Raw genomic sequence first — 20,455 nt, forward strand, 5'->3', positions numbered from 1 at the left:
ACGCGCCTGCTCCAAGTTCAACCTCATATTTTTAAAGAACCCCTTAATTGAACACCATTGTCGCATAATATTTTGATGTAAAAACATAGCTAAAACATGCTATATTTAACAGTGATACTGGCTTCTCACCTATAATGTGTTATGTTTTTATGACTAGGGGGTGCCTTACCACTCGCCACCCAGCACAAAGATGCCATAGCGTTACTAGCAATGGTATGCTCAACTAAATGGTTAAATTTCACAATAGAGTCAAGAAGCAAAAAATATCCGACATATGTATATGTCGGATATTTTTTGCAGTAGTCAGTTATCTAGCTCTAATTACGGTTATTATCGTTTCTTTCTGTCGGTTTTTTTTGGGTCAAGCTCTTCGTCTTGCAGTTCTTTGAACAGCTCCTCGCACAGCATGCATACATCTGCCTCTTTATTCACGAGACACACAAATGGGGTCAGCCTAGGCTAGGTCAACCTGAGCCGTTCGCCATACACTGCCTCTCTAGCTGTAACAGTAAGAACGGCAGCAAGAACAGCGGTATTGTGGACATGTCAAACGGTTTTCCGTATCTCCTTTTCTATTTTTGCCATTAGCGGATGCGTTTCCCTCAATGAATTTCCGACATTTTCCGACGGCGTTTCGTAAGCGTTAAAAAATAGGCATTCTTACCCACCCAGCCATACGAATATATGCGCGAAAGTTGTCTGCGTTGTTCCCTTTTGAATTTCAGTCACTGTTGCTGTTTCGCTAAACATGTGACCATACCTGACCGGGCTGTCTGATCTGTTAGACACAGGCCTGTGTGCATCTTTGTGACGGCTGCTGCCAGCTGACGTCACTGCGCGCAGACACGCTTTCGACACGTTACATATGGTAACTTGTGTACGCTTCTTAAGATCAATAAAGTGGCCTAAAATTTTCGATATTGACCTTTATACTTTTCACCTATACAAAAACTGGGTTTCGGCATTAGAACAAAGTGAAGGGTGAACAATACTCTGAATGTTACTTTATCGATCCAACAAATTATCATTTGTTGGATCGATAAAGTAACATTCAGAGTAAACTGTTCTCCTATGTAGAATATTACGAGGCACGCTAAAATTGAATAAACCTCGTGCTCCATAAACTTCAACAAACCACTGAATCGAATCTCGATGACCGGTTACTTCTTCCTAGTCTCTACAGATTGTCTTAGGAGACGCGCTTTTTTTGCTGCTTGACCTGGCTTTTTCGCCGGACGTCACCTGGTGCTCATTACCATGAACTTAAAGGGTCTATACCCATAGCCCGAGTAGGCTAAATGGTACCCTTGTTTCAACTGACTTAGCATATAGACCTATTATATTACCGTGGTCGTGCGTCCTTAGGATACACCGCATGCTAACTAAGCACGACGTGTTCCCATCAGTAGCACTCGGCTGCCCCCAGAAAACAAGAACTACGAGTTATCGAGAGTTTTCAAATATATAGTGAAGCTGTTCTGAAGCGCTGGCTGGTCAGCCGAGACAAATGAATGAATCAACACAACGCCCTAACAGACAAGGCTGGGCCAAGCTAGACTAGATTAAGGAGTGTCGAATTCGAAGCGAAGAAGTTCGGCCCAGTCCTTTCGGTTGAATCTGTATCCTTTCTGCCCACAGCAGCAAGAGCAAAAGCATCACGAGCAGCAATTTCAGTGGTGCAAAGGCGAAGACTTCGAAAAACCTCAACGGTCACAACATAACGATGGCAGCGAATTTCGTTCGGCAGATTTTTCCTTTTCATGGTGCTCGCGCGAGGTTTGCAGCACGAGTCGCAGCAGCAACAGCAGCAGTAGTAGTAGTAGTAGTAGACAGCCGCTGCTGCTGGTACCCTCGTTGTTATCGGGCGCTGACTGATTCTAGCCGCTGGCACTTGCTGTACTTTCTGTTGTTGTTGCTACTACTGCGACTTCTGCCGCTATGTGAAGACGTTTTAAACAGAGTGAGACGAAGTGAGAGACGAACACTTCGTCGTTGTGCTGGGGTACGGTTGTATCGCCGAGGCGGAGCAGAGACTGCTCAGTTAGTCTAGCACTAGCCCCGCTACCAGCATCTGACGACAGGACGTGCTGCTCGTCGCCGTTGCCCGTTGTCGTGCAGAAGAAGGATCAAAATCTGGCATAGACACCATCTGCCACTTCGGAATCTGCTGTTGCGGATGCAGCCGCTGCAATAGTACAACTTTTTGGTGATCTAGGCCATTTTGACACTGACAGATAGTCAGGTACGCACGCGCACACAGACGTCAATCGTTAACAATCTAGCAAGAAACCAGCTTGACTATTATACGAGATCGCTTACATTATGTGCACTGGATATGAAAGATTACTCAACAGTAATAATCGAAACACGAAAAACAACTGAAAATGATAAGGGAATAAACTTTTTGGATCACGGTAAAAAAGTTTTGACAAACTATGCCACTATTAATTTGTAGCGGTTTTTGAAACCGGATGAGAAGATGGTAAACTCAAAAATAGAAGCTACCATGAATGGTGGTCCGGGTTTTCAGAACAATAAGACATGAGTATACGAATGGATCGAAGGGTACGCGCATCGAAGGGAAGATGTCGTCAAGGAGTGGCTGAAAAGATGAACATGCCTAATCGTAGTAACGAAAACTGGAACACCGTTTAGACTATACTTTGTTTTTTGCACACATATGATGTTTCTATATAAATACGATCAACACGCGGTATTATCTAGATGGAGGCTAGCACCGTTCTCAATTGCATATTAGATAATATATCACCATCGAAACACTATAACGTATACACGGGCTGTAGATTGTTAACATTGATTAAACTCATATGGTCGTTGAAGATTTAAATCAATATGACTGAGGATCGAACCTAAGAAATGTGATCGATATAAAAAATAGGATAATGGGTCAACGGTACCGGCACAGTTCGGGCAATGCATTACCATATTTGGAAGAGGATGGGGTGGCAAAAAAACAGCAAGTATAACTGTAGCTACGTGACTGAGCAATTAAATACCGACAGCCAATCCGCACTCTGGATTCAGGTTTGTACCGAATTAAGTTTAAGTTTGATTTTGAAAAATAACACAAGTATGATCCCCGTACTTTAGAAATAATTTGCAAAGCACATGACTGAACCTGTCGATAGTATGGGACAAAAGTATGGATTAATAGTGTACGATTAAGAAGGTGCCCATTTATACTGCACGTATATAAATGACAGTATGCGTTTAATGCAAAATTAATTTTGAGAACATAATGGTATATTAAATGTATACATATAATTACTTTTTTTTTGTATAGGACCTATAACCAACTAAGGTGCATGTGTGCTGGATAAAGCTCGATACAAATATAAAGTACGCATTACGTATGGCAGTGGCATGGCAAAGATGTGTACAAGAAGGGAGAGTGCCGGATATTGGTGTAGTACCATTCCCTATCACATAAGAGGTTAAGTGTTAACAATTACTCAATCCCAATATTCATTATTAGTTACTATCATCTTATACTACTACCTTATCGCTAATCATCTTAACAAATGTTTGCCAGTATAGTGCGCCGTTGCCATAGTGATAAAAGACGCTCAGGTCATAGGAGGTCAATCCTAATAAGATAACTACCGGATTTGATTGTTACACGCGCCGCCATCCCGCTTCTTCCAAATTCGCTCCAAAAGTTCCACGAACGTCCCCGAAATAATCATAACCAGATTATTTTACTCACCGCGTTTTTCATTTAACTTCATTAAACAATGAGTCATCTATGCGTTATCTTGACTTTTGGCTTAATGCTACCGCCCGATACGCAATTCCTATGGGGATGGCAGATATCGCTGTTTTGTCCGCGCATCTTGCAGTAACGCTCGATTACGACTTACATTTGATCGTTTCGTACCCGGTGTAGTAATATTAAAATCAGAGTCAGAGTTCATCGATAGCGGTAGCAGTAGGTCTACGGTCAAGGCATAACTATCGTAACTTAGGTACAATGATGCTGTAGATCGACGAATGACACCGAGCCCCATCGAGTAATAGAGCCGTCAGGCTCATTGCAAAAATTTCGCCGTACGCAAACGAGGTCAACTCCAGTTCCCTCAGCATTTCGGGAAACGAAAGCATTTTTATGAGGTTTCAGGCTGCTTCCAGTCGCTGATCGCTAAATCTAAACTCACCACCTGCGCTCAGTATCACTGGCCGTACTAGGGAGCAGCTATTACCGAGGATCTTTGGTAATCTCTTCGCAACCATTTTGCCAATATGCCCACCCATGTATGCATGTGTGCTTACGCGTTTTGATTAGACACACGCCATAGGCCTATTAAAGGCAATGATCAGAACGATTCAAATTTTATGACTGAATCTGCAATAGGTTGCCACTCGGCACTTTCGAAAATGCTGTAGTTAGCTTGATTGTAGCGTACACGCCAGCTATATATTTCGGTTCACAACGACGTTCTATTCCATTTATCGTGACCTGACACGCAAGTTCCATTACACGTATTCAAGAAATCCTCAAGTAGATAAAAAGCTCTTTTAATCAACTGTATTTTTCCCAAGTTTTTAAAAAAAACACATTTCGTTTTTATTTACAAAATAGAGATAAAATAAGGAGAGAAGAAATGATATAGCCCACAAAACGGACCGCGCTGAACTATTATCAGATATTTTAATTTGGGCCATCTTGCAAATCAACATGTGTTGCTGGAGTGAAATACGGACGTCTGTTTATACAATTTACCTGAATGATAACTAGACGTTTTCCATGCTACGAGTTCGATTGTGTCCAGCCGGCTCTGTTTTGATTAGCTCTATAACGTCTATATTGTATGACGTGGCAGCTATTGTCAAGTACTGCTAAAAATCCACGTTAACAATATTAGGCTTTTTCTGGGGTGGCCTGAGTTACAGTTGGCAAGTACATTCCTATGGTAATGTTGATTCCCGATTGACGACTAAGCAATCTAATGGTGCGTAGGGTGCCAGCAAAACAAAGGTATAGCTTCTAACTTATGTCATTGGCATGCGATCGAGAGTTCCTACAGGCAATAGGGCCGCTGTTCACGCGTCATAAGGCAAGTCTTTGACGAGAAAAATGTTTGATCGCTATATCGGATGGTTCAGGTCAACTGTCCCATACATATAAAAAATATCAGTTTATTCTACCCAACGCATCTACGGCTATATTGCTATTTAACAGACTGACTACCGTTTTACGAGGCTCTATTGTAGTTAGCCAGTGTCGCCATAGCCCATGCTATATTATATCTATATACAGTAGCTAGTAGGCGCCAATGTGCGACGACAAGCTCTGGTACATCGAATAATTTCATACAATCATCTATAAAATTAAAAAAGAAAATATATTTTTTACGGCGTTTTACATAATATTCGCTCAGAACAGAACTAAATACTACTACGAACTATTATGTGTAGGGAGATTGATTCAGAAATGAGAGGCAACTACTTTATGCACTCTGCGCATTTTGGTGCTGTTAGGCACACTCATTTCTAACTTACTTTTTAACAAAAAATATACATAATTGAATTTTTATCTTTGCTGTTTCTACATGCCTCTTGATTATGGTTGGGATTCAATCTAATTTTTGCACATGACCCATTGTTGGTTTCGAGTATGATTTATATCTATAAGGTACAATACTTACCGAACCCCATATACTGATAGTCAACATGATTGACGGGGCTGTTTGCTTTTTTGCCAATCTTGAAATGCTTAAGTAGTTTTGACATGATTGGTAGGGGGGCTCCTCTTCTATCTCGGCTTACGTTTCGACCTTCTGCAGTCGGCTGATTTTCGGTTCTTTATAGGTGTAATATATACACATACGACGATGGTTGGCAAGGTCGAAATCGGCAGGTATTGCTTCGTCTACCTCTCTCCGCTCCCGTTACGTCTGACCGTTTTGTGTTAACAAATTGAACACAACGCATGCCCAATATGTTCCAGTGGATCTCCTTTGTGTAATAGCTCGAATTAGTCCAGGGCCCCTTTCCAACGAAGTCTGTAGGACTACTTTTGTTCTACACGACACGTCCAATTGTGCGGTCCGTAACGTTGCTTGCCACTTTACATATTTCCGCACGGCACTCTACGACTTTATGGTAATCTTTACACGAGAGCACGATCGTCACTACGCGACGTAACAGCAGCATTAGCAGCAACGTAACATAACGCTGACTCACTGAACAGGCGTTTTTCGAAAATTTTCAACCATCCAATAGACGATACGCTGAAAGTTTTGAGCAATCTAAAGCACTTCCTGCGATCTCGTTTACTCTGCTACAAAAACTTTTCCTTTTTTTCTATTGCTTAAGCAAGCTTACCTGAACTTCGCGTATTTATCGCGAAATCGGATATACAACATTAGCACCTCTGTCACAGGGTTGTCCGAATGTACTTTGATTATTTAGTGTAACAGCTTTATATTTTTTTGCTGACTCTATTAATATTATATTACTCTATTGTGACTACGATAATATTAATATAGCTTTCGCGGTTGGGAGAACACACACAAGGCTCCATGGACTTTCTATTCGTCAGGCCATCCTGCTACTATGGGGTGAACCACGAGAAGCTGGCTTCGATTAATTGAACTACTATTTCAGCAGCATCAGCGATGCCAATTGACCAAACGAATCTGGCCACACAGGCGAGTGATGCAGACCGCAACATAAAACAACAGTGGATTTGTGTTGGACTTCGAAGAGAGGTGTCAACTGGGAAATACTAGTTGTAGCCTGGAGTCTGCTTTGTCTGTCCGAGAACTGGGTGTATATGTGTGTGCGCTTTGTTTTTCACCGGCGCTCGCTGACTATCGACGCGAGTTGCCGGCAGTGGCGACTGCTGCTCTACTTCTGTATACAGTAGCGCAGCATCGTTCGTTTACTGTCGTTTTGCACTTCTTAGCACTTAGCTCACCTACACCACCCGCTGTAAGCTGGGCGAGTTAACTCCACACTAATGGAATCGGAGTCGTCGTTGCTACTGTTTTGAAGCCGTGTGCGTCGTTCTTCCACTACTCCAGCTAGAGGCGCTGCACACGACAATATTCCCCCTCAGAGCTAGATATACGAAGGGAACAAATCCAGACACGAACCAACCAAACCTCTCCCTCACCCCTCTTTTCCCCACTTCCCCTAGAACTGCTACTACCTCTGCCAGTTCAGGTTGGAGGGTAGACACGACAATCTTTCGCTCCCACCACGAATACGACTGAGAGTACGGTACAGCATGGCTCGCTTTAGACCGTCGAATTTATCCCTTTCTCTATCTCACAGCTGATGATCGTTGCTGGACAGAGAGTGCAGACGCTGCTTGGCGCTCGAAGGTGGCGCGGAGTTCGTATCCGGTCAATGCCAAACTATGCCAAATCTGAACGCGCCGCGCAATTTACAGCTGTTCAGGAAAACCTACGAAGTTGATCAGAGAGGGGCACCCTTGTGTTTTGGCGGGTTTGTCAAGTCGCTGAAAAAAGATCTGACTAGCCAAGAGAAACCTGTATTACTAATATTAGTAGTACAGATCTACTGTTGAAGTGTAGGTTTATTTTGGTTGGACAGAGGCGATGATGCAGCTGCGCGAACTTGTTCTTCGGTTAGCTCTGTTTTGCCACACAAAAAAATGCTGCAACTTCTGCTCTTATTCCGAGTTAACTTTGTTGCAGATGTGCTCACCCACTGACGTTCTGATCTTTGTTGGGTAGAGAACTAATTAGCCAACTGGCCGGCTACGGAAAACGCTCGCAACAACGATGAACGAATTCGATGACGAGAACAGAGAGCAGTCATGATTGTTGACACGATAACCGCACTGCTAAACAAGGAACATTCTTCCTTACAGGCACGGTTTCACCTAGCTTATAACCGCGTTTGTCTCTTACAAAACAAACGAAATAGGCACTTCGATACACAATCAAAGCATGAACGCAGTGGGTGTGTCTGGGATTGGTGGCGCCATCTGGTGGTCAGATGAGAAAACCCGCGCGAAGCAAATAGAAAAAAATTACCACTGCGTTATTACAGGCTCTGGAATAGACAGTGCAGACAACAACACAGCACTGTGCTACTGCGTCAAATCACCACTTACAAAGGAAAGTAAAGGATTTTGATCCGGGGCTTAGTTTCTATTACTTTCTATTCCCTCTATATTAAATCATCCCGGATTTGAGCCAAGAGGGCAACCAGGAAAAGGCCATGATAAAACTGGACCCACTTCAGTCTCTAATAGAAACTTGTGACAGGCAGGTTTTACGTTACGAAATATCAGCCCCGACGTGAAATATGATCAACCATGTTTCTTTCCACTAATCGTTAGCTATACAATCTGTGGGTCTTGGTGAACTTAACTTGACTTTTCTCCTTCACCTCTGAAATGTGCATTAATAACGATTGCTAACGTTGAAATCCGAACCAGCGATGGTCGCATATTGATGGTTACCGTGACAACGAACCGAGGGAGCTGCACATCAGACAATCGCGCCATGCCGCTGAAATTTCTATCGGAAAATAGAGAAACATTGTTGACAAGTAAGGAAAACTCGATGAATGACAAGAACTGCCATTACTTTTAAGGTTAGCTGCAAAAAGCTAATAAAATAATATGAGTTTTTCTTTCAAGTCTGCTTGCTTTAGATCTTTCACAAGGTATGGCCAATGCAAAGAACATCCACTAACAGAGGCTTGAAAGGAAAGCCAGCCTTAGCATTTAGATAATCTTATTGTTTCTTTATTTAATCACTTTTTTCATTTAGCATACGTCATGAACGTTTTTACTGAGATTTCAGCTAAACAGATGTTGGACATCTCGCAGTATATGCAACTGCTTTAGCACTGGGCAATCTGAAGCTTTCCAATAATCTGATGATATTAAATAGAATTCTACACGGAATAGCGACGTAATAATTCACGACCGCTCTACAAAAAGAGTAATAAGACGTATCTTATGGTAATAAGTTTCACAGAAAAAGGGCGCGAACTTAATTACAAATCGAGAAATGGATTATCTGAATCTTGTGAAGTTCGTTATGATTTTGAATTGTTTTAGAATGATAGCAGTAAAACTAATTTTTTTATATCCAAGAGAGACAGATGATGAAACAAATATGATAAAAGTGTGACAAGAAGTTAGAAGCAACGCAGTTAAGGTTACCCTTATTACTACCCTTATTGCACGGAGGTCAGAAACAGATAGGTTTGTTCAGTGCCATTGTTGGTGATTACTTAAACCAGGTTCTTCACTTAGTGATATTTCCACATGGCAATAACCAGGGTTCAATTAACCGATGTTTATCGGCAGTAAATAATCGCGACTGTTTACGAAGAGTACTAACAATGTACCCGTACTTAGGTTAAAGAAAAGTATACATATCTATAGTCTTCAGTAAGACGTTATCTTCTTGATCACAATATCTTTGATATGCGGAAGCATAATCATACTCACTCGATGCGGAGATTAGCGAGTCTTTCTAGCCCAGAAAATATAATATCTGAGATCCACCATGAGCCATGAATATATGTTGCTAAGCATTACGAGTAATGTAATAATTTTCACGACATGAAATTCTACAAAAACGGGAAAGTTAACCTGAAAATGTTCTGGTATAGAGTTGACTGAACATTGTTTAGTTTTGCACCAATATCGTCATCTATATCTAAAAAGCTCTACGGTTTGTCCAGGCATGTATACGACAACGAAAAAGAGATACAGTGAAGGGTTCATTTGGCCGCAAGCTCGCACCGTCAGCTCTGTGATGAAGCAAGGTGGAGTTGGGTACGGATCGCACCACCTCGCCAAGGAGATCTCGCAACATACATGAGTTTTGTAACTTAAATACACACATCTATCTATACATATATATTGTGAGCCATACGATGTAGGCGGTAGGCTCTCGATTGATTAGCAGCTTTTGCATAAATATCTTTATCGCTGCCTTCGGCAGCAACGCTGCCGAAATGCCAACAGTAGCAGGATAACAACAAATGAAACGCGTGCTGACGCTTGCGGAGAATGTCTACCGAAAATAAAAAGTAAACGGCATGACTGTTATAGGTGATATTGCGGTAGGTATGAACAACTCTCACCGGCAGAAGTGATCGATTAAAGCACGCTGACTTTAGACAACTATTTTAACGAGTTTGCTTGATAACCCTCTCAATGCTCAGGAGTAACGTCCCACTATAGGGCCATCTAGGTTCCCTTCCATTGGACCGTTTTATTATAATCAGTTGAAGACACCAGGCTATAAAAACACGCATTTATCGATCGAGTCGTACCATAGAATAACATAGTGATGGCAATTACACCGTTTTAGGCCGCTTACGAACGATTAGCGGCTTATCTGCGAGCTGTCAATTGGACCACGTGCATCCACATTGCTTACGAGGGGTAAAACTCTTCGTACAGAAAATGCGAAACCGAGGAACTAATAAAGATGGAAAAGAGGCTTACGGTAATTCAAAAGAAAAATGAAAGGTGCCACCTTTATACAATGCTTATCCTATCATTTGTGATCGGTAGCCAGAGGTACGCGACACAGATTACCAAACTCAAAAAAGAACTTACAGCAAATCAGAGATATTTGCATAATTGCGACGTGTCCGAGGCATAACCGTTAATTAACTGACAGTGCTTCACCGCGACAAAAAGCAATCTAATGAATTTATAGATTCATCGCGAGCCAGTTAGAGTAAAAAGCGCTTGCTAAGACTTAGTTTAAGAACTCAGATACAAGCGTAAACAGCGCCACATTAGCATAACTAAGTTATAGCTCAGCTCGATGCCTTCGAAAGGAAAAAAAAAAGCGTTCGGTTTCTACTTTTTTTCATTGTATTGAATTATTTCTCGTGAGAATTTCAAAAACGTTAATTAATGCTGTGATATATTGTGCCTATCACAGTTCGCGTTGGAATGGAGCAGAATGACTGATGCAGTGACTTAGCAATAAGTTTAACACAAAGTCTTTATTTGATGAGATGCATATTATGGTATCCTTTATATTTGTTTATGTATTGTGTGTATTAGGTATATACGTTTACGTGAAAAGGTTCGCCTTCATTCCTTAGCGGTACGATGTGGCTCTGCTCAGTCGTAGTCAAATTCCACAACATATCATGTATGAAATACACTGTAGTAGTAGTAGTAAACTTCGACAAACTTTCATCCAATTATGACAAATCGTTCAGTTATTACTATTTTAATTTGGATCATTATTCGACTATTGACATCATCGAGTACACGATAGCAGAAATTGGTTGTGCGAGGCTTTCTCTAATGCGAAAGACGATCATGTTCATTGGCACAATTTACTACATTAAGGATGAGTACAAGGGTACATAGGATAACGCATCTGTCATAAGCTTCTTTGTTTTCCTGGCTCTGGCATATAATGTGACTGACGCACTTTATCGGTAGAAGCATTTGGATCGTCGATCATCTATCGTTATATATTGATCTGATGAACAGATAGGTAGAAAGACCTCTCCAAGTATAAGGGTTTTTTTTATTTCAAATTTTATTTAATTCCGCTTGAACCTTTACAACTTTTAGCTTTTAATCCAATAAGCTACCGTTCCGTTTGCATTCTGTTAAAATTGATAAATATCAGCTTTGGATGTGTTCATAAATGCACAAAAACTGTATGAAATATCAACATGATTAGTATTCATTATTTAAAACCACTATACACGAACTTATTTCTATTGAAATGTATGACAGAAAACATCGCAAATAATAACATCACAGGAAATTCCGCACGTGCACACGGCGAAAAAACCACACCACTTACCTACAAAGATTACGTTCGAAGCATATAATATTATCTATACTATATTGACATATTATAAAGTGATTGAGCTAAGTACACGCAAAGGGCGCGACCTTCAAAACGACAATAGTAGTAAAAATGCGCTCCGTTCAACGGTAATGTATCCGTAGGTAAAAGCAACAAAATATTTTCTCTGATGCGTGTAGCACGGTGCTGTTGATCGTTGTATACGGGTATAGTCAAGATGCGAATTATCATTGATTCATTTTAAGCAAGTAAATTTAGTTAAGTTGGCCATTATTGTCGGTACACAATATTTCGATGGTATATTCTGACTACAGTCGCTCCCAGTTTCGTCACGTAAACTCAATGGGGCCACGCCTTTTTAATCTTATACTATGGATTCCTTTGTGATTCTCAGGCTAATGAATGACGCTAATGATTAACGAGTACAGCGGGAAACGTACAGGAAGGAATCACGTGATGGCTTCTATGCGTATAAACCACGCAATAGCTATAGCAAAAAGAACTATTTAATTTTGCTATTTTAATTTGTCAATAACGCAAGCAGTGTCGTTACTGTCATGTTAGATTACCCCAACCGATCGACTCTAACTTATGAATTATCTACACATACACAAGTCAATCAATCGCTATGGTCGCAAAATCGACGTAGGCCAGCCCAGGTCAAGAGGACGTACGCTTTTTACATACAACCATTTATCAACTAGAGAGATGACAGAGATCGGCTTGTATTACATATGTATATACTTTGTTTGCTGCCTATCACGTCACACATGGAGATATGAAAACGAAAAATTGAATTAGTAGAATAGGGATAGCATCACCATATTAGCACTGGCGACGCTGGTAGAGGGAAATGCGCGCTACTTATATGAATGAAAAAAGCGCGTTTAGAAAACACTGTTGAACGTTACTAGCACGCTATGGGTTGTTTGTTATGAATGAAACAAACGAAACATTTTGACCAGCTGAAAGAGTTGCACTGATCGAGGACTTCATCCGACGAAAACAATAGAAGAAAATTGTTTACCCGCTCCTCGATAATGCCTATGACCAACATTTTCAATCTTCTTAATCTCGTGATATTCTTTTGGACCAATCTAGTTAAAATCTAGATCAACTAAACAGATAGTTAACGAACTCTTACAGCTCATCTTTGCTTGAATCTTTAGCGTGCCGATCCACGAAGTCCTTCAGATCATCAATGTCTCTCGAGCCACTGTATTCTTCCACTCGTTTGCCGTCTTTGAAAATAATCAAAGACGGATAGCCCTGCACCTGCGTGTTTCGAAAGCAAACATAAACGTAACCTTTAGTAATTGTTTCAAAACTTTCAAACACTTCATGTGGTCAGCGTTAGAATAATTTTTGAACACGAGATGTCCAAATATTCAAATATTGTTTAATTGTTTTCGTTAGTAGGACTGCTTGCGTGTTTCATGTGTTCCGAGTTATACGACCCAAGGGAAGTGTATTTTTCTGTAAAATCTAAGTTAGGGCCCAATTCCGGTGAACGCGTTTGTATTTGAGAGCCATTTTTTTTTAAAATTTTATATGGAGTTAGAAATGGAGTGTTTTCGTAAGGATTCACGGAGGAGTTACATGAAGGCTAGCTGAACATGTGTTTGAATCAGCAAAGTGTGCGCTCCATTGACAATATGAATATTTAAATACACCCTCCAATCACTGGATTGTGAATCATTTACTTTTACCAAAATTCGTAAAAATAGGAAAATTTAGTGACGCTTATTGCCATCTCTTTTGTAACAGGCCTTAGGCACCGACTAATGTAACCGACACCATATTTAAAATAAAACTAAGTCAAGTGGGATGAAATGTATGTATATTCAACCGAACGAAATAGGTACGCAAAAAGATATTACCAAAAAAAAAAAGGTGGTCGGACGCCATTATAGGTTTTCAGAAGATGACTTTACTCAAATAGTTACTTCGCAACATTCAATACAATAATACAAACAAGCTTCCGTATTTCGTCATCTTAAACGAGTGTAGAGAACTATACAAGAACTGGATTCACGAACGAAATCATAGTACACAGAGATATTACGTCGTGTTTCACGCGACAGCTTTGCTACCTCATTGTTTGTGCAAAGGTTGTCGTGCTGCGTGCAATCCACTTTAGCTATTTTGGCATTGTCGACTTTACGCGCAAGATCCGTCCAAACAGGAGCAAGATTTCGGCAATGTCCGCACCACGGAGCGAAAAATTTGACAAAGGTAACACCGGCGCTAATCTCCGAGTCGAAGGTATCCTCCGTAAGTAAAAGGGGAGCGGACTCAGTCGGGACAGCTTTCTTCGGATCCTCCTGAAAAATTGTGGGTAGACGAATGGATTAACTGAAAAAATAAATTTAATCCTGGACAAATGTCCTCCTGCGCTTTAAAGCACTTGCAACTATGCGCTTGCAAATGGTCTTCGTTTTGGCAGTTAAACTTTGAAGTATCACGATTTTTTTGAAACTGACTTGTATTAGCACGATTTTTGAGTGCTAATACAAGTCAGTTTACGCTAAATTTATAAAGTTCAATAACCTTCCCATTACAGTATCATCAGTACGTTAAGTATTTGGACCCAAGTATTGTAGATCATAGCTATTCATTGTGGACTAAATGTACGACCAAATTAATAATATAATTAAGGACAAATAAAAAAAACTAAAAGACTGTAAACATGTATGGTCTTTTAATTTTTTAAACAACACTGTAAGGAAACATTGCTTTTTTATCATTAATTTCAATGCATTGTATCAATAACCAAACCTCAAGTAGGTCATAATATGTCGAAGATTTAGATATCGTACTCGCATATTAATGGCACATCATGTACCTTGACCATTTTGTCGACAAAGTTAGATAGGTCATCTAAAGTCCTTGATCCCTGGTACTTTTCGACCGCTTTGCCAGCATTTTGCAAGAACAGCAGCGTAGGATAGCCGCGCACCTCAAAGCGCTTGCACAGGTCAACATGCACAGTACAATCGACTTTGCCGACAGTGACGTCCTTCGAGGAGGCATATTTCTCGGCCAGCTTTTCCCACGTCGGAGCGAGGTTTCGGCAGTGACCGCACCATGGCGCAAAGAATTTTACGAAATGCTTCCCGCTGGCAATATGCGCATCAAACGTAGCATCGGTCAATTCAACCAGCCCTGAAGGTGAACAGAAGGTGAAAGGAATGAAGTTTATCACTCTTAAAAGAAAGCTGCATTTGTCTAGTGCTAATCCTCCACCGATTTTTTTCCTTACCGTACACCTAAAAAGAGCGTCTCTAATAGGAGCAATATATAAAAGGCATTGTGTGCGAAACTTAGTTCTGGGTCTACATAGCAGAACTTGTATATTGTGTATATATTGTGTATATTGTGTGAGCAAGGTAAGTTGACGTTGTGTAGGATTTTGTTGATTTTCGTATGACTATATTCAAATACATTCATCCTATGCTTCAATCAAGGTTGTCTACGACATCGAAGCAAGTAAACACCGCATAAAAATTTCTGAATACCTACTCAGAACTACTATTGAATGCCTCTCTGTCGTAATCGCATTGTGTATAGCTAGTTAAACCAACGTATTCGTCTATTTAACTTGGATATGAGTACAAAAAACAAACAAAAGGTGAACACTATCCAAAATAATTTTGCTATATACACTTAATTATTTCGAAGAACAAACAAATGTGCATAACACTACTTACCTTCAACTGGCTGTTTTTCAGGCTTCTTTGAGCCAATTTTCTCGAGTACCCACGATGAAAGAGCCTCCAACTCCCGGGAGCCGCGGTACTTTTCACCATTCTTTTTCTGGCCAGCCTGTGGAAATTAGTAGTAGTAGTAAGCGTCAAACATATTACATTTTTCTGGCTAGCATACGTATTTCTATGCCTGGACTTAATTAATAACTTCAAACAGAGGATATGACGAAGAAAAATAAGAGTTTGCGGCAACTGCTTATTTATGATTAATACCTAATCGACTTACTATGATGTTACGTACCTTGAAGAACTTCAATGTTGGGTACCCCTGGATCTCATGGTCAGTACAGATTTCGGGCTCTTCGGTACAATCGACTTTTGCAATGATTACCTAAAATCCAAACGCAGGTTTAGATAAAAAAAGAAAAAGATAATCTATCTCCAATCGAAAGTGAGTCCTGTATGCACGTTCCATGCTTATTTGAGGTTTCATCGTATGCGTAACACAGTCTACCAAAAAACCTGACTCCGAATTACACAGGCGATCAACAAAGCATGCCTGGGGAAAAAGGTACATAACGCTAGCCAGTATATGATTCTGTCATCTGTTTATAAAGCGTCAGCCACAAATCAATCATTATTATGAAACATATATATTATATTATATATATATATATATTATATTTTATTATATCATATTATTATATATATATTATATTTTGTTTTACTTTACTGAAACGGCAGCCTAATACTTTGATTAAAGCGAGTTAACGGATCGTTTATCTGCTTGCGAAGTATGCTCGTTTATATAATATTTTGAATTTTTTGTTAGATTTCCTCTTCAGATAAAGAAAATTTATTATTTTTATCATGTACACTGCATGATTTATAATGCCAGTTGTCGCCGAACGTCGACCGCTGCAAACGCTGTGCGATACTACGATACCATTAATAATCCTATAGGTAAAGCATCCCAGAAAACAGTTAAGAATAGGTAACAAACGAATGTATGTCTGTGTAAGGTCTTCTTATATTACATAATGTAGAACTTGAATTGGCAACTGCTGCTCCCTGAGAACTCGCATTCAACAGACTAATTGCTGTTGTAATGACATGGCACGAAAAGGTCAGCGACAAGGACACTGCTTGCGTCAGATCGATCGAGACGGCCGGCAGCGGTCTCCTTACACCACAGTTTATTTTTCCCCCGAAGGTAACACCTGTTATATGCGTATATAAGAGAATGGGCGAAGCACGTCTTAAAACTTAAGAACGCGAAAAGCGACAAAACGACCAATCTGACGGGCTGCACCTTTCAATTGGGTGAATCAGATCAAGCCTGCTTAACTATGGCCGCCTGTCTCCACAAAAATTCCTAAAATGTTTGTAATACAATTCCTATATGTAGTCATGGCGGTAAGCCATTACACGACCAAAATATTTTGAAAAATAGAATATTACTTTAATAAAATTTGTTTTAGCAGATACATTTTAAAACAAAATATAACTAATGTCTATTATTGTTTATCCAAATTTTTTATTTGCTAATGGTCAGGTATTACATGTCATTGGAGAACCACTTCGTTCCTCTATCGATGGTAACCGATTTTTGCCCTTACCTCTGATTTTAAACACGGTTATGTTAAAGCCGATCGTTTTTACTTAGACGCTTGAGACTTTACTAACAATTATTTTTTTCAAAGTGGTTCAAAGCAATTATCAAACTTACTAAGTTATGCGGAACGCTTTGTTTAAATCGAAGGTGCTGGCGTTGCACTCAGAATGAGTGTTGGGCTAGAGAGTTCTGATCGTACCCAGCTAACTATAATTATTCATACGGCAAATGTGTATAGTGTGTTGACTACGAATTCGTGCTTACGACTTTGAGACGAACTAAATATAGACCCGATAAAATCAGATCCATGATCCTCTTAAAGGAACTACAGACCAACTCACGATCGAAGTAATAGATAGTACCCTTCATAATCGATCGGGGTAAAGTTTCGAGCTCGCCAGCTCGCTCAGTAAGTCAAAAATAATCAAAATAAGTTAAAAACGACCGACGTTAAAACTGCGCTGAATACAAGACGGAAGTTCAACATACTACAAAAATAATCACATTTACGAAACTTGAAAAACGCTACTTGTACGGTAGTTCAATCGTCAAACCAGGGCCGCGGCACCATACAATTTATGTTTTGACAAATCTGAATAAAGTCATTCCAATTATATAGAGAATTCAAGAAGACTGAAATATAGGAACCAACGATAAAATAGCACTTAATAGGCGTGCGTTAATAATTCTAGTAATATTGCTTTGCTGGGTGCACATTATTACGAAAATAGGAAATATACTTTCATTATATACGAAAATAGGGATACGCAGCTAAGTATTACTTGTCAAACAGTAATTTATTAAAGAAATTTTTCAAATTCGAATTTAGAGTTCAGTAAGTACAAAGTTTCTATAATGAAAAAAGCTAAACAATTAGAATAGAACGAGATCCTTCTTCTCATGTTATGTATAATAAACGATCAGGTATTTGTGCAAAGCCAAGGGGTGTCACTACCGTAAATAAGCAAACAAGGCAGAACATTTCGATTTAATGACCTGCGGCTGAGTATGCACACAATACGTATAATGTTAGTACAAAATCAAAGTATTCCCACATAGTTATTTTAACTAAAAAATGTTGAAAAAAAAACGTATTTGAAGTTCTTCAACATTTTGGTACCTTATCACCAGTGCGGGACGAACCTGTATTAGGTTCGTGAGGCCGTTTTTACACCAGCATACGAGACATCGGAAATCACGACAATACAAATGTCATATGAAATAGAGTTTTTTTTTCCAGTTTTCAACCTTAAGCGCATCAACACATCCGCTAAATGTAGGGTAATAAAAAAGTGATGGACACTAAAAACGGCCTCAAGAACGGTCGCTAAGGGGTTCTACCTGACTTTTTAGTTAGCTCACCATTGCAGTCCAATTCGAGCTCACCTTATCTTTGTCGACAAACTTGTCAGCCAGCTGTTCCCAGGTAGGTGCCAAACGTTGACAGTGGCCACACCACGGAGCGTAGAACTTAACAAAATAGGGTTTATCCATAACGATGCCTGCCTCGTAAGCCGCTTTATCTAAGCTCACTACAGATTGGCCCTTGAAGAGTTTGTCTTCGGCAAGTACGACCCCGACTGTTGCTATACACTGTAGTGTCGCTAGCCATTTGCATGCCATCCTTCCTGATCCAACGAGTGAACTTCGCGTGCTCAGCAGAAGTTCACACTGTCACTACAAGCCAGTTTGTCACGCATAAGCACTAACGCAACGACGCAGAGCCCTTTCTTCCGTGGAATAACAATACTAGCAATTATAGAGCGAGTTAAGACACTGGCAGCTCTAGATAGTGCTGATAGAACCCCCACACTGACTTGACTACATTTGGAAATCGCCTGTATTGCCGGCCGGTATCACATCTGTCGTTTTACTAATGCCGCTTGCCGTAGCAACCAGCAAAAATATCGTTAGCGTTGTCCGTGACGTTTAAATTAGCAGTCCTGTGTCGAGACTGAAACAAGGAGAGACAGACAGAAGCACCAATAATAATTAGTAAATGGTAATTAACTTAGACAACCAGTTGTTACAACAATATTTAGCTTTACTGGGCGTTAACATGTAAGTGCACCAGTATGCGTCACGGAAATTTAGTGAGATACACCGTTATGGCGGTAAAATGATCTAACCTAAAAAGTAACTGCGATGAACACTGCATATTCTAGCATTCTACTTCATACTAAAAAATACGTTAGAAGTTAGACTTTTAATTATTTCAGTTTTGCTTTTAATTCTTCACTAAATGTTTTTTTACAAGTGCAGACCAAGAAGATACAAAATGGATGCAAATCAACTTCAAGCAGGTGCATACTGAGCAAATAAAATACAACACTCAAAAAACCTATGCACGAGAAGCATATGTATTAGCGGCAAAATCAAATTTTCTAGTTATACTGTAATTACCATCTGATGATGATAATAATAATAGCTATTATCTATTTATACAGATATATGATGACAGCATCGTTTGCGTCATTCACTCCGATAGAAATGTAAAGGCGGACTTTAAGTTATAGCATTCTACAATACCTCTCGCTACGAGCTTTTAACTGTCCGTCGGACACACGGCCACTGCAGGCGGTTGGCTAACCACCAACTTACTTATGCTAGTTGCTACAACCACTACGAGTCCTGTGCAGAAGATGATACTGACTCGTAGTGTCGCTGCTCGCGGGTGCCTGGCTTCGTCGTCCGTCGAGCGATTGTAGCAGACGAAGACCAGCAAAGAAACGTCAGTAAACATGCCGGCCTTGTCTGTTTGTCTATCTATCCAGTGTTCAACTAAATGCCATCGTCTGCCAGATCGATTACAGTAGAAAACGTAAATAAAGGTACAGACGATGAGCAATGTGTTTTATTTTACAATGGGTGCTACCATTAAGCATTGTTTCAGACGGCGGGATCCCAACACGAAACGACGTGTGGGGTTCACCCGGTTGCAAATTTACACCGTTTAATGTGACCCGAAATTTAAGAGACAAACACGATACTAGTACACCAGCAGTGGCACGGAATTGCCTGCTACGCTCGCGTAGTTACGTTGTATGTGTTAAATGATAGATGATGATGGTGATCAGCGTTTACCATGCATATCGAAGAGGATAAGCAGAACAAGGCGGGCAAAATCGAATATATTGTATGGAAACAGTGTTCGCTACCAAAATATAAAATAGCAAACCACGCAGGATTCTTAATACGGTTATCTTTGCAGCTAATCATAGTAATAGGTTAATCTTGGCCTTTATAAGGGTCCGTAAATAATGTCTCTTAGCGAACACTGTTTGCTACAGTGATATCGAATAACTTTCTAATAATAAGTTCTT

At 40.1% G+C, this 20,455-nt stretch overlaps 2 protein-coding genes and 1 long non-coding RNA gene across 7 annotated transcripts in view; 1 reads left to right on the plus strand and 2 right to left on the minus strand.

Moving 5' to 3' along the window:
* Positions 1-5,806, minus strand: part of hwt (SH2 domain-containing adapter heavyweight) — a 103,685-nt gene extending 97,879 nt beyond the window's left edge. The window contains exon 1 of one of the 2 annotated variants that reach the window (XM_022814016.2): positions 5,667-5,806. Coding sequence is in view for 1 of the 2 variants with exons in the window: in XM_086976165.1 (XP_086832291.1) it covers positions 5,667-5,751 (85 nt within the window). In the remaining variant the exon portion in view is untranslated. The remainder of the gene's footprint in view (positions 1-5,666) is intronic. The other variant, XM_086976165.1, reaches the window with a different exon arrangement.
* Positions 291-14,223, plus strand: LOC111253873 (uncharacterized). Of its 2 annotated transcripts, none has more exons than XR_015317989.1 (3): positions 291-3,045; positions 3,305-8,547; positions 9,697-14,223. It is a non-coding gene; the product is annotated as an uncharacterized LOC111253873 (long non-coding RNA). The 2 variants fall into 2 exon arrangements; XR_015317990.1 differs by having other exon boundaries at positions 291-2,242; positions 2,900-8,547.
* On the minus strand, positions 11,508-20,160 carry LOC111254493 (thioredoxin domain-containing protein 5-like). 3 transcript variants are annotated; one of them, XM_022815388.2, is made up of 7 exons: positions 19,734-20,154; positions 18,519-19,086; positions 15,819-15,908; positions 15,521-15,635; positions 14,656-14,975; positions 13,904-14,134; positions 11,508-13,085 (listed from the first exon to the last, which is right to left on the minus strand). In XM_022815388.2, the coding sequence occupies exons 2-7, from the start codon at positions 18,753-18,755 to the stop codon at positions 12,951-12,953; spliced, it is 1,128 nt and encodes a 375-aa protein (XP_022671123.1). In that variant the 5' UTR covers positions 18,756-19,086; positions 19,734-20,154; the 3' UTR covers positions 11,508-12,950. The 3 variants fall into 3 exon arrangements, with proteins under 3 accessions (XP_022671123.1, XP_022671122.1, XP_022671125.1); XM_022815387.2 differs by having other exon boundaries at positions 19,662-20,154; XM_022815390.2 differs by lacking the exon at positions 11,508-13,085 and having other exon boundaries at positions 13,951-14,134; positions 14,630-14,975; positions 19,662-20,160.
* Between the last annotated feature and the right edge of the window lie 295 nt (positions 20,161-20,455).

Source organism: Varroa destructor, unplaced genomic scaffold (assembly GCF_002443255.2).
Source record: "Varroa destructor unplaced genomic scaffold, Vdes_3.0 BEIS01000007.1, whole genome shotgun sequence".
Taxonomy (NCBI): Eukaryota; Metazoa; Arthropoda; class Arachnida; order Mesostigmata; family Varroidae; genus Varroa; species Varroa destructor.

What these genes read in the sequence shown, in the direction of transcription:
- LOC111254493 (XM_022815388.2), bottom strand. Translation starts at nt 18,755, where the DNA reads ATGGCATGCAAATGGCTAGCGACACTACAGTGTATAGCAACAGTCGGG. An exon ending in AGTTTGTCGACAAAGATAAG is followed by an intron (nt 15,909 to 18,518) that starts GTGAGCTCGAAT and finishes TTTGGATTTTAG; the next exon opens with GTAATCATTGCAAAAGTCGA. An exon ending in ACCTTTGCACAAACAATGAG is followed by an intron (nt 13,086 to 13,903) that starts GTAGCAAAGCTG and finishes CGAAACACGCAG; the next exon opens with GTGCAGGGCTATCCGTCTTT.